The sequence below is a fragment of the Amphibalanus amphitrite genome, unplaced genomic scaffold, assembly GCF_019059575.1.
Source record: "Amphibalanus amphitrite isolate SeventyFive unplaced genomic scaffold, NRLGWU_Aamphi_draft 001798F_arrow, whole genome shotgun sequence".
Taxonomy (NCBI): Eukaryota; Metazoa; Arthropoda; class Thecostraca; order Balanomorpha; family Balanidae; genus Amphibalanus; species Amphibalanus amphitrite.
The window spans coordinates 92,888-106,965 of record NW_024883291.1 but is presented as its reverse complement, the minus strand read 5'-3'; the positions used below and the strand labels follow the sequence as shown (position 1 = coordinate 106,965).

The 14,078-nt window shown below is 48.8% G+C and overlaps 2 protein-coding genes and 1 pseudogene across 2 annotated transcripts; 1 reads left to right on the top strand and 2 right to left on the bottom strand.

Annotated features, from left to right (window-relative positions):
- Window positions 1-2,629: 2,629 nt before the first annotated feature.
- LOC122375222 (cytochrome P450 3A31-like) lies at window positions 2,630-4,326 on the bottom strand. Its single transcript, XM_043354491.1, has one exon. It carries the CDS (start codon window positions 4,223-4,225, stop codon window positions 2,630-2,632), a length of 1,596 nt encoding a protein of 531 aa, XP_043210426.1. The 5' UTR covers window positions 4,226-4,326.
- Window positions 4,327-8,384: 4,058 nt separating this feature from the next.
- On the bottom strand, window positions 8,385-9,516 carry LOC122375226 (probable cytochrome P450 6a13). Its single transcript, XM_043354497.1, has one exon. The coding sequence runs from the start codon at window positions 9,479-9,481 to the stop codon at window positions 8,453-8,455; it is 1,029 nt and encodes a 342-aa protein (XP_043210432.1). The 5' UTR covers window positions 9,482-9,516; the 3' UTR covers window positions 8,385-8,452.
- Window positions 9,517-11,289: 1,773 nt separating this feature from the next.
- LOC122375217 lies at window positions 11,290-13,201 on the top strand (annotated as a pseudogene).
- The last annotated feature ends 877 nt before the right edge of the window (window positions 13,202-14,078 follow it).

Genomic DNA, 14,078 nt, shown 5'->3' with positions numbered 1-14,078 from the left:
TAGTGAAGGTTTCAAGCGATATCTCCCACGTTTGCCGCAATCGCCGCCGAAAGTTGAAAAAAGTATATTTTTCCGAAAATTTGACCTTCGACCGGTCAAAAGTAGGTCAAATGTTGACCTAGGACCAAAAAATATACCACCAATCGCGAGACTCGTTGAGAGCAATCCGTTGGTTTTTTCCGCTAAGCTCTACGACCTTCCGTTTCGAAACGCCAGGGGGGGTCGTAACAACCCCCCCCCCCTGGTCGTTCGTGTTATGAGAAATGGCCTGGTCGTGCGAGGGTCAATATCCTGACCTTAGATGACCTACGACTTGAAGTTTTGAATAAAAATGTCAAATTGATGTCTGAAAAGCTACTAAACATTTGGCGGCGCTGCGCGCCGTCGTTTTTCGCTATTAAAAAACAACAGGAAATGGAATGACGGAAAGGATATGATGGGAGGGGGGGGGCAAAATACCCCCAATAGGGCGCGGGTTAATATAAATCGTAAGATCAGGCACTGAATCGCGATACACATTTCCCTAAGTATCTGACAATTGTCTCAATTATCTCTGAACGCCTCCGCTGTGTGACGCGCAGGTCACTCACACCACTATATTAAGTTGGCAGGGCGGAGTTTTTGTTTTCAGTTTGGTCCGCGTTTGTACAAATATAGAGATTCTAATAATCTCATGTCCGATTCTAGGCAACTTCTTTGTAAAATCTCGAAATTGTTGATTGAGAAGGCAGTGCCACACTCATCAGCATGGTCTTTAAAGGGACTATCCCACCTTTAACATGGGGTTTGAGTTGAGATAGCCAAGTTTGCGGCGAGGTTCAGAAACCACTATCTATCTAGGTTGCAACCCCCGCGGCCTCTTGGTGTTGAAGAAAGTCGTTCCCTTCATTTGAAAATGGGCCCTGTAGCCAACAAACAAAGCTATTTATTTTAGCTAGGGCGATTTGCCGATTGCCGGTTCCGTGCCCATTGGCTGAATCCCCACATCTTGCCTCCGCCGTCAATAGAGGAGTAGGCCTGAAAGGTGATAAATGAACAATTATTGCATAGTTAGTAGGCTGTAATTACCTCGCGTTCACGTCCCATTGCTCGACATGTAAGACACGCTCATAGCTGCAACTGGGTAAATGTTTTACTGCCTGTAGGCTCGTAACTCAATCATAATGAGGTAGGTAAGCAAATTATGCAATATGCATTATGACATCATGTTAAGATGAGGGCTTTGGGCTAATTACCATTTAATCGGTGCGGTCAGAAATCCCCATGTGCTGGCACAATCTGGTAAAGAGGCGTACATGGGTGAATCCAATGTACGACTCCCCACACGAGGAGCAACAAAACTGGTAAAAAACACCAAGGTTTGGGATCTCTGTCCTTAAATTGGAAGATAGAACCGACGGTGAAGGTATTTGTTATTATACGGCAAAAGTGAAAGATTAAGTTCCGACTTAAGTCAAAAGTCGGGTAGGCCAACTTTTAATTATCTATGGCCGGCGTGTTCCAAGCAATCGCGAAAAATTGTCCCAGTGGTACCCGACCCCTTGGCCTGGTAGGGTTAACATGTGCCGGCCGTTATGTCGAAATGTAACTTATGTTTACTTTGACCTGACCCGTGGTATCATCAGTGGTCTCGAGGTAAGCAAACTGAAGTTTCATCAAACAGTTTTTGGGCTACCGTGCCCCGTTCAGATTTTGAATATCAGACGAGTAGTTTCGGAAGTATCGAATCTGTAGAGCCCCCCCCCCCTCCCCCATCACTCGCGGTATGGGTCAAGATTTGGTCAATCTTGATTCTGTTAACACAAGTAGATAAATAGCAGAAAACATTATGGTAAGCAGAGCGCTACCTAGCCAATCTTTAAAAAATGTGTAGAATTCGTAACGAAAAACTAATGAAAATATTTGTTTACCTATATTTATTGCTTCTGTATCCTTCCCTCACTTCCCACTAGTTTTGTGTTAGATTGAACCCCCTCACCAACTATTAAAGTCACTAAGTCCGTAACTAGCAATAAACCTCCCCAAAATTACCCCTATTACCCACCCAAAACTCAAAAGCATGGGTAATCGGTGCGTTGTGCGATGATCGTGCGATTACCCACCTATCTATATATGAAAAGTGTTCGACGTTACATTAGCTGACCTTTTGTATCATTTTTCAATGATCTTTTATCTCAATACCACACAATGATGGTCTTGCGCCATTCAAACTTCACAGCATGATATTGCATGGAACTTGGAAGATATAGGATTGACAAAACGTATGTTGATAAGCTCAACAAATGATTTTATTGATTCAGCCAAGACAGTTAAACAATGTCTTTGCCTGCAACGCAAAACACAAACACAACCAACGCAACCACAAACACAAAACACAACACACAAAAACACAACGTAAGCAACGAAACAACACCGACAAGAAAGATCAGTGCTTAAGCTCACAACTTATTTGCACACTGCACAACCAGTTAGACCAATCGCTTTGAAAGAAGCACTGACAAATGGCAATCAAAAGTTCGTCGCAGAGTCCATTTGATGTCTCTGAATAATTACCCATACGATAAAGATAGATATGAGCGTTACTATTCAGTCCAGTAACAGCACAAACAGCCAGACCGCCTAACTTTGTCTAGCTGCAGGCGAAACATTTTCGGCGCAGCTCCGTTTTAGCGTCGCACCACCTTAAGCCAGGTTCCGCCCTTTCCTGGGTCAGCGAGAACCCGGGATCCAGCACCGGCTCCATCTTCCCGGACTTTGGACCCGTCACCAGCGAGTACTTCCTCAGCAGCGCCACCAGTGCCACCTTCGCCTGCAGCAGCGCGAACCGCATGCCGATGCAGTTGCGCGGTCCCTGACCGAACGGCAGGTAGGTGTACGAGTTGCGGGCCTCCTTGCTGTTGGGCAAGTACCTCTCCGGATCGAAGGACTCCGGGTTCGGGTAGAGATCTTCGTCGTACTGCATGGCTAGAGGAAACATGTACACCATACTGTTGGCTGGCAGAACTGCGTCCGTGCCAGGAATGGGGTAGTCGCGAGTCGAGCAGCGCGTCAGCTGCGCCAGGGGGTACATCCTCAGGGTCTCCGTCAGGACGCTCTCAAGGTACGGCATGCCGCTGTTGACTTTGTCGAAGGTGATGGAGTCGTCACTAGATGGCAGTGCTTCGTCGATCTCGGCTTGGACTCGTTCTTGCATTTCAGGATGGAATGCAAGCTGACGCACAGCCCACGCCAGAGTGTTTGAAGTGGTATCGTTCCCGGCGAAGAAGAACAGAAGACACTGAGCCGTGATTTCGTCGTCGGTGAGCTTGCGCGCCTGACTGTCGTCCCGACGTGAGTCGATGAGCAGCTGAAGGTAGTCGTTGCGGCGCCGTTCGGGGTGCTCCTCTCGTTCCTTGATAGAACGTCTCGAGATGTTGACGAAAAAGTCGTGGCTCTCTTTGTCGATGACATACGAGGTCATGTCGAAATGCTCTTTGACGAACTCCGGCATTGAGGAGAGAGCCAGGAAGACAAACAGATTGAAGGCTGACGGTGGTTTTCTCAACATTTCTGCCTTCTTGGCGATCGCTGACTCCGGATTGCGGATGGAGTCGGCTTCCAAACCGAATGCTACCGACGCTATTGTGTCCATGGTGAATCTAGAAAACACGTCCTTGACATTGATCTCTCCATCTTTCTGGGACTCCTTGAACATCTGGTCTGCGAGGGTGTTAGAAAGGTCTTCCAGAATGGTTGTCATGCCGCGGATTTTACCTGTCGAGAAGGTAGGAGTGGATATATTCCTGACATCTTTCCACTCTTGCCCCGTCAGATTTGACAGCATCTTCGACATAACGTTCCCTTGGACTGCGTTGAATGATTCCGGCTGTCTCAAGGAAAATGATTCAAAGTCCTTGACCAGAACATTCTTGATCATGTCTTTGTCACTGATTGCTAGTGCAGGGCCCATCCAGTCAATCATGCCCATACATCCTCCAGCCTTCTTGGTCTCTCTGTACAATTCAGCCGAGCTTTCATCGAACGACGTTTTGAAGAACTCGAATCCGGCGTTTCCCATGGGGAATCGATACGGCAGATTGGCGATACCCTTCCCCTTCCAGAAGTTCTTGTGGCGCGTCAGATAGCGGTATGTCAGCGTCAGGAGCAGCACCACGAGACCGATGGTCACCGGGCTGAACACCAGGGATGCCAGCCAGCCGAGCCAGCCGAGACACGCCGACAACATGGCTGACACACCGTGGTATGGTTACACAGAAGGCGAAGCACGTCTTTTCCGACACACGGTCCGTCTTAGCACAGACTACCGTCTCCGCCGAGCGCTGGCCGCCCACTGTTGTCACCGCCGCTACTCGGGGCGCTTACATACCGCCGCCGCTGGCGCGCTTCGTCATCGAGCCTATCGGCAAGGTCACTAGTCAGCGGCGTCCCGGGCCGCCTGTCCGCGTCGGCCTGAGAGCCCGCCGGTCCCGGTCCTATCAGCAACAGCCGGCTCTAACAGACGGTCACCTGCGATAAACCATCGGGGGCGGGTGCCGGGTGGGGAGGAGAGGGCTATTTTAGAGATTACCCACTATATACCAACTTCGTACTTGGTTGCTTCTTGAACAGCGAAGTTAATTGATTGTGTACCTATGCATCTATGCAGTGTTATATCGCAGTAAAAACAGACGTTTATCTTCTCACATGCAATGGGGCTCGGGATTGATATCCTTTGCATGAGTATATGCAAAGTGCTAATATTTAACTATGCATAGGCTGGGTCTGCCATAACTAGCTGCTTATGTTCAAAGCACCTTGAGAATTCAGATCATTTGCAAATGACCTGACTGGGTTGAGGCTGGCTGCTTTTGGGAATACCTACGTCTGGTCATCTTCATACATGTGTTGAAACTTGAAACAATATCGAATGGGCGGCGTCCCGCTAATGTGTTCAAAACAATGAACATACATTCTGTAAAGAAAGATTTTTTGACCAAAAGCGTAAAAAATACTGAGGAAGTAATGCCTACGCCCCCCGCCTGACCCTGCATCTCTACAGTCGACATGAGGGTACAGGTCTGCTGGTCTGATGAGTCACGTCGTACTTCTACTGAAGTGTTCTAGGAGCCACCTCTGAAGGGGTGGGTAACGGAGGACAGGAGAGCGCTGTACCGGGTAAGGAGAGGTCGCGATAGGGCGGCGCAGCAGTACCAGGAAGGCCAGCAGATGTAGGGCGGACAAAGGATGAGGCATAAGCTGCCCACCCCCTCCCTTTCAGCAGGACGCGATCGACTAAATAACCCAGAGAGGGGCGGGCTAATCGCAAATATCTAATCAATAAATAACTAAATAAATGTATCTATCGGATCCTGCTGCGCAGTTCTGCGGCTCCTAAAATTGTAGTTTGAGGCGTGGCGTCTTGCAGCTTCTGAGCTGTGCGATTTCAGGAGTCTAGGGCGTCCAGCAGACTTTGTCGAGTCTATTGTGTCCTGGGCGTCGTGAAGCTTTTCAGAGACTGAGGATGTCCCAAAATCCTGTGTGGACACTATTACCCTAAGTATAGAATCATCTGGAAACCTTAACCACACTAGGATGACTTCAGTATGATAGTATATGACTATGACTGTATACGTTATGATGCTATTGACTAGTTGATGACTTGAGGCGTCCTACAGGTCATAAGCCCTGAAGGATATTGAGACACCTATGATCGTCTAGAGAAATTTATGATCTAAGAAGAAAAAATATTGGTGTATGTGAGGATGCGCTATAGGTCAAATCGGAATGGCTATTTTTGGTGCCAAGGATATCGGCGTGGTTGATCAGGTCCCAGCCCTATTGTGGTCTTCAGTACCGGGCGCCGAGAGCTCTGAAGGAGCACCCTGGGTTTGGATGGAGCGGTAGCGTTTATTGCTGCTGCACCCGATGCCCAGGTGAGGTGAGTTCGACAGCACACGCCGCCATTTGTAGGACATTGGTAGCCAGCTTATCATCTGTGGGGCCTTGGGAAATATTGAGAGGTTCCCCAAGAATATGCCTGCTAACCTTTGCACTGATAGGGGGTTAAACCCTTCCGGTTTTTTCGCGATTAACTCGCGCAAAAATCGGCCGATCGTGACGAAGCTTATAGTACCCTGAGCTGATCAATTTTACACCTACCCTGAAAAATTTCATGACCCTGAGCCAAATGGCGTTTGACCTGTGACCTGTTTCTCGATACCATGTTTGGCCGGAATCGCGATTCGGCGTGTGTCGGCTCACATTATGCGCGCGTTTCATTTCTTTTTGTGGTTTTAAACTTTCAACCATGTGAAATGATGTTGATCTCATCAATCTCATGCATTATAGGGGAGAGTGGGGAAAGATGCCCAGGGTTTGACTATGTCATATATTATTCGAAAATGATGATTGGAAAGCCAAAACTTGGAGTTTCAACGGAAGCCGACATCATTTTCTCCAAAAATATCAGACTTTCGTGCCTAAAATATGATAACTTTTTTTGCTATTAAGCATTTTCCTGAAGAAGTGAAAGGGGGCATCTTACCCCACAGGGTGGAAAAGACGCCCCCTGGCGTTGGGTAAGATGCCCCCTGCACTAAAAGTGACATAAATAGGCACGTGAATCGCCTGAACGAATCAGTAGTCCCTTCGAGCCTGCAGTAGACACCAAACGTCATCGTAAGGGCCCTCAAAAGTAGTCGTAAGGGGCTTCAGAGGTCATCGTTAGGGCCATCGTAGTCCAGCGTGGCCAAACAAGCCTCCGTGGTGGCGTTTGGAGACCACTGTGGGGCCCTTATAGGTCTTCATGATGCTTGAGGGCTCTCGAGCCCATCGTGGGGACCTCGGATGCCAGCGCGGCCCGTGGAGCCAACGTGGGAGCCCTCAAAGGATGTCGTGAGGGGCCCTGGAACCAATAATGGGGCCCACAGAGGCCGTCGTGAGGGCTCTCAGAGTCAGATGCCGCCCAAAAAGTCGCTGTGTGGGCCGAGAGACCGGCATGGGGAGCACCCGACCGTACCGGACTCTCAATAGTCCCAGATCGGCTTTTGTCTCTCATCACAATTATGTAATAAATGATTTGACGGGTTGCTTGAAGGACAGCCTACGGATTTAGGGGGGCGTCTTTCCCCATCAGGACAGGGGGCATCTTACCCCAAGGTACCGAAGTAACATTAAATCAGCACAATTTGTTAGCCATAAAACTACAATCTGAAACAAACTGTTTGGGACACAGTACACGCATGTTAATGTATCACGACTATAGCAAGGGACGCAAAAATTATCTACCTTCTTTGATATTTACAATGTTTTGACGCCAAAATATTTTTGAAAGCAGCAAATAAAAAACATGCAATCACCAGCCAGCCGTTGCCCAACTGAGCTTCGCAAATTTTTGAGCAGTTAAAAGGCAGGCTTCCGCTTTACGCTAAGAACATTAATTTCCAGGTTCGATTCTTTGTTTCCCGCTAGAGGGGGTGGGGCGTCTTTCCCACCCTGGGCATCTTACCCCACTCTCCCCTAGTGGGTGTCAAGGTCACCTGAAGGTCAAATCAGGTTAATGATATTCAAAGACCGTGGTTCACTTTTCGAGTGCTACATTATTTTGAGATAGATTTTGGAGCTGATTTCGAATTTAGAAATCATTTGAACATTAACGACGTAGTGGTGCATTCGTAGCATGTTACGAAGCTGTCAGTGGTGGTTGATTGATACTATGGATAGCTGACAGGACGCCTACTGGTTGACTGACCCGACCCGACAAGGCCTAAATGCATGAAGACATCATCTGTCGTCAAGTCTAACATGAAATTCGTGATCGAAACCCCAAAAAGCCCTATTACAACTTCACTTTGCAAAGTTCTAGCAGGTCCCGATTTTCTCGACTTTGGGTCCTATACCTGACCTGGAAGGTCAAAAAATGAACTAGGACCTTAAACTTGGGTATCTCCGGCTTCCTCTCGTCGAGGGCAGCACGCTCGTTTTTCTCTACGAAGCATTAGCTCGATCAGGGGCCGAACGGCAAGGGGGTCCAATGGACGTCCCCCCCCATATACGTTAGACGCTGTCAAAACACCACTATGGACTAGGGTTAAGTTTCACCCTGACAATCGAACGTCTGCCGCACATCCGAGTCGCTGTCAGCCACACGTCTGGAGTCTGGGGGCTGTGGCTGATAGTTGTCTGTGGCTGTATGGTCTCCCTCATTTCCTTTATTATATTTCCTCAAACATTGCAACAGATTAATTAGATGGCGACATCACCTACAACAAGATAACCGGCTCAGCATCATTGGTATCACTTAAGACCCATCATTTGTAGCCGCTAAAGTCATGTTTTCTCGCGTAGGAGAAAGTATAACATATTTGTATGGCGTCAAGCCACAACAATATCTAAAGAAAATCAGATTACCTAAAGAACTAACTTCGGGCGACCTAGCCACTGAAAGCATGCAGAACAGTGCAGCGCAGACCGATTAACGCCTGACAACTTTGAGCCAGGTTCCACCCTTTTCCTGGGTTTGCGTGAACCCGGGATCCAGGACCGGCTCCATCTCTCCGGACTTGGGACCCGTGACCAGCGAGTACTTCCTCAGCAGCGCCACCAGTGCCACCTTCGCCTGCAGCAGCGCGAACCGCATGCCGATGCAGTTGCGCGGTCCCTGACCGAACGGCAGGTAGGTGTACGAGTTCCGTGCCTCCTTGTTGTTAGACAGGAACCTCTCCGGATCGAAGGACTCCGGGTTCGGGTAGAGATCTGCGTCGTGCTGCATAGAGTACGGCATCATGTACACAATGCTGTTTGCTGGCAGAACTGCGTCCGTCCCAGGGATGGGGTAGTCGCGAGTCGAGCATCGAGTCAGTTGCATCAGGGGATACATCCTTAGGGTCTCCGTCAGGACGCACTCAAGGTACGGCATGCCGCTGTTGACTTTGTCGAAGGTGATGGAGTCCTTGTCGGACTTCAGCACCTCATCTATCTCAGCCTGGACGCGTTCCTGCACCTCTGGGTGAAAAGCGAGCTCACGCGCTGCCCACGTCAGAGCGTTTGATGTGGTGTCGTTCCCGGCGAAGAAGAACAGAAGACACTGAGCCGTGATTTCGTCGTCGGTGAGCTTGCGCGCCTGACTGTCGTCCCGACGTGAGTCGATGAGCAGCTGAAGGTAGTCGTTGCGGCGCCGTTCGGGGTGCTCCTCTCGCTCCTTGATAGTTCTCCTTGAGATGTCGACAAAGAACTCCAGGGCGTTGTTCCCAAATATATAAGAGGTGAAATCGAAGCGCTTCCTTATAAAGGATGGCAGGTAAGAAACGCTCATGAAGATCAGGATCTTGTACATGGGTGGAGGTTTTCTCAGCAGCACGCCTTTCTTCGCGATCGCTGACTCCGGATTGCGGATGGAGTCGGCTTCCAGACCAAACGCTACCGACGCTATTGTGTCCATGGTGTATCTCGCAAACACGTCCTTGACGTTGATCTCTCCATCCTTCTGGGACTCCTTGAACATTTGGTCTGCGAGGGTGTTTGAAAGCTCCTCCAAAAGGGGTCATGCTGCGGATTTTCCCAGTAGAAAAAGTAGGAGTGGATATTTTCGGACATCTTTCCATTCCTGACCCCTCATGTTGGTCATCATCTTCGAGAAGACACTCTCGCTGTTACTAAGAGAGGCTGGCTGCCTCACTGAAAATGTTTCAAAGTCCTTAACCATGACATTCTTGATCATTTCTTGATCGCTGATTGCCAGAGCAGGGCCCATCCAGTCGATCATGGCCAAACACCCTCCAGCCTTCTTTGATTCGTCATAGAGCCTTGCGTTTGTCTGATAAAACGGTGTTTTGTAGAAGTCGAATCCCGCGTTTCCCATGGGGAAACGATACGGCAGATTGGCGATACCCTTCCCCTTCCAGAAGTTCTTGTGGCGCGTCACATGACGGTATACCAGCGTCAGGAGCAGCACCACGAGACCGATGGTCACCGGGCTGAACACCAGGGATGCCAGCCACCCCCAGCCGAGAACCGTCGACAACATGGCTGACACACCGTGATCAGGTCGCACGGCGGGCAGGGCGTGAAGCCAAGTCTCCTCTCTCACAGACGTGGTGGCACGGTAGACGGGCAGGAGCGTGCACCACCGTCCCAGCCGGCCTCTGGTGGTCCACTGAGGCCAGTCGGTGCGATGCGCAGCGGGAGGCGGCAGCAATGAGTCACAGAGCCTATCGGCAAGGTCACCGCACCCCGCCCCCACCACCGGCTTCGAGGGATGGAGATGCAAAACCTGTGTACTCGCTGACGTGGTATATGTATAACTAAAGTGTAACAAAATTGGTGCGAATGTTATTACCTGAATCCATATACCTACATATTATTCTAGAATTTTTGACCATGAAAAAGCTGCTACACGTGTATTGGTATGAGGTCACATAAGGTAATGCTCAAGATTGCAATTCGCCTGCCATTCAAATTTTGTTTTCTTTAAAAAGATGTTGAATGCATGACTTCAGCAACGAAGTTTTAGCACTGAATGCTTACATACCTGCTCTATTTCTTCTTTATTTTGCATAATTATCACGACGTTTCACTGCCAATCAAAATTTACCACAATGTGTGTGCAAAGGTAATACTTGCTGTTGCTCGGCAGCTTTCATAGTGCGCCAAAAGCAGTGGATGGGGCTGCTGGGTGACGTCAGAGTATTGTCTGAAGCCCTGCGCAGGCTGTGGCCTATCGGTGGTCAGAGGTCAGTGACGTTCTTATTGGTGGCGGTTGGTCATTTCGTCAACGATGCGGTGCCTGGGACCTGACTTTGGCTAGAAATATCAGCTGTGTGTGCTTAAACTTCGTTTGGCTATCGCATTCGCAACTAAACGGAAACTTCACTTATTGAAGAAATAATAAGAAATCGGTGATGAATAGTCGCAGGTTTTGGGACTCCCATCAAGTTCGCACCCGAAAGAGCACACATTTACAACGCCCATTGCGAAAGAAGACATCAAGCTTTCTACCTTAAGGTATAGCGTGCGTAATATTGATATAATCCAGAATTGACAGTTATTCAAATATACCAATATCCGGTGCCGATATTACGGAAAACTTAATATGTTAACATTGCAGAAGTTGTAACATTTTATGACATGATCCAGCAGCGCCGACTCGTCGAACAGACGTATCGATAAGGTGGGCACATAGGGCACCTTGTTATCAAGAAAGTGCATCATTCCCTGACCACGGGAAGGTGTGGCGGGTGGCGACCTTGCTGATTAGCACGGCTGTATAAGAGCTCTCTCTCTCTCTCTTCGCTATGACCGTATCAAGTCACCATCGGCCGGCGGCGACGTTTGTGTGCTTTCCTGCGCTTCTACGCGGCATCGGTTAGAGAGGACGCATAGTTTTACCGTCCTGTCTAAAACTCGTGCGACCTGATCACAGTGTCTGTCAGTCATGTTGTCGGCGTGTCTCGGCTGGCTCGGCTGGCTGGCGTCCCTGGTGTTCAGCCCGGTGACAATCGGTCTCGTGGTGCTGCTCCTGACGCTGATCTACCGCTATCTGACGCGCCACAAGAACTTCTGGAAGGGGAAGGGTATCGCCAACAAGCCGTACCGCTTCCCCATGGGAAATGTCGGATTCGAGTTCTTTAAAACACCTTTCTATGAGGGCTGTGCAAAACTATATGAAGAGGCGAAAAAGGCAGGAGGATGCTTGGGTATCATCGACTGGGGAGGCCCTGGAATAGTGGTGAGTGATCCAGAGCTGATCAAAAATTTGGTCAAGGACTTTGAAACGTTCCCGTTCCGGCGTCCAGACTTTTTCAGTTCTGTTTCGGGCAGCGTTTTTTCGAAGATGATGTCAAGCCTCACTGGACAGGAATGGAAAGATGTGAGAAGCATATCCACTCCATCCTTTTCTACCGGGAAAATCCGTGGCATGACAGTCATTTTAGAAGAGCTTTCCAACACTCTAGCAGATCAGATGTTTAAGGAGTCCCAGAAAGACGGAGAGGTAAATGTGAAGGAATTGTTTGCTAGACTCACCATGGACACTATAGCGTCAGTAGCGTTTGGTCTGGATGCCGATTCCATCCGCAATCCAGAGTCGACCATCGCCAAGAAGGCACAATTGCTCAGGAGTCCACTGACACCTCTGAGCATGTTTGCCCTTATGAGTTATATCATAATGCCGTCCTTCATCAAGAAACGACTTGATCCGACAAGCATTGTGGTTAACAAGGAGGCCATCGACTTTTTCGTGAACATCTCTAAACGTACTATCAAGGAACGAGAGGAGCACCCGGAACGTCGTCGCAATGACTACCTTCAGCTGCTCATCGACTCACGTCGGGATGACAGTCAGGCGCGCAAGCTCACCGACGACGAAATCACGGCTCAGTGCGTCTTGTTCTTCTTTGCAGGAAGCGATACCACTTCAAACGTTCTGGCGTGGGCTGCGCGTCAGCTTGCATTCCATCCTGAAATGCAAGAACGAGTCCAAGCCGAGATAGACGAAGCACTGCCATCTAGTGACGACTCCATCGCCTTCGACAAAGTCAACAGCGGCATGCCGTACCTTGAGAGCGTCCTGACGGAGACCCTGAGGATGTACCCCCTGGCGCAGCTGACGCGCTGCTCGACTCGCGACTACCCCATTCCTGGCACGGACGCAGTTCTGCCAGCCAACAGCATTGTGTACATGTTTCCTCTAGCCATGCAGCACGACGCAGATCTCTACCCGAACCCGGAGTCCTTCAACCCGGATCGGTTCTGACCACAGGCAAAGAGATGCGCAACTCGTACACCTACCTGCCGTTCGGTCAGGGACCGCGCAACTGCATCGGCATGCGGTTCGCGCTGCTGCAGGCGAAGGTGGCACTGGTGGCGCTGCTGAGGAAGTACTCGCTGGTGACGGGCCCAAAGTCCGGGAAGATGGAGCCGGTGCTGGACCCTCGGCTTGCGCAGACCCAGGAGAAGGGCAGCACCTGGCTCAAGGTGGTGCGACGCTGATTGCTTGGTGCCAAGTCTGGGCTTTTGCCTCAGGGAAGTTAGAAGATCACTTTTATGGATTATATTTCATCTCTGAGGATGATTAGTGATTATGTTGTTGCAATTGGGCCGTGCAAATATTATGGTTATTGCCGTTTTGGAATGTCGCATTTGAATATATGTTAGCTATCACGAAGTGATTCAAAACTGAATAAAATAAGGGCAGAATAAACAAAATAAAACATCCACATTATTATTATTATTGTTATTATTAAATCGTGTATTCCACTAACCACAAGCATAAAGTGGGCGTTACAGTGGAAAATGGCCAATTCCAACACGTCTGTTCATGCGGTTAACAGTGATGGTTGGTACGTTTAACGGTACACTGCAGGGCACATACGAGTACATTCGCACACATTGGGTGAAACGTGATCATCAGTTGTCAGTGTCTGCTTTTGCTAGGAGGTACTTTTCAATTCACATTTTGAGGCATTCCTCATTCTAGTGGGCAAACTATTCCATAATTCAGAGCCATGATATGAAAATTAATATTTAATAAAATCTGTTCGCGGAGCAACCAGATCTAGGTTCTCCGACTGTCTTGTCTCACGGTAAGATCTTCTAGTTAAAAGGCCACCGTCTATGTGCACATCAGCACATGCGCTGATCCATGCTTTCGTGAAACATTAGACGGTGGTGGCCTTTTTATTCCTTTTTGTTATAACCTGACTAACGGTTTACACAGCCAAAACATAACTCTTAATTTGTAAGTTTTATCTCAGCTAAATGACTGATCATATCAAATTGTGCCATGACTTGGTGTTTGTTTGAAGGAGAATCGAAGATCAGCTCAAGGCAAGGTCATGTAACTAAGGGCGGAAATTACTTGTGATAAGAGAATCACTTTTGTTGACGGATACAGCCACTGTTTTTGGTTTATATATTTTTAATTGCTCTTTATCATTGTTATTTTTTACTCGCTCAACATCAGGCTTGTCGACACGAGGAGCAAAGAGGGTTGTTATGGTCAGGGGGCAGATATCCGTGCTGATAGTTGGGGCAGTGGTCAGGGAGGATCAGCCTGCATATGTATTAATGTCGATGGGAAGTGGTCGACTACTAATGAAATG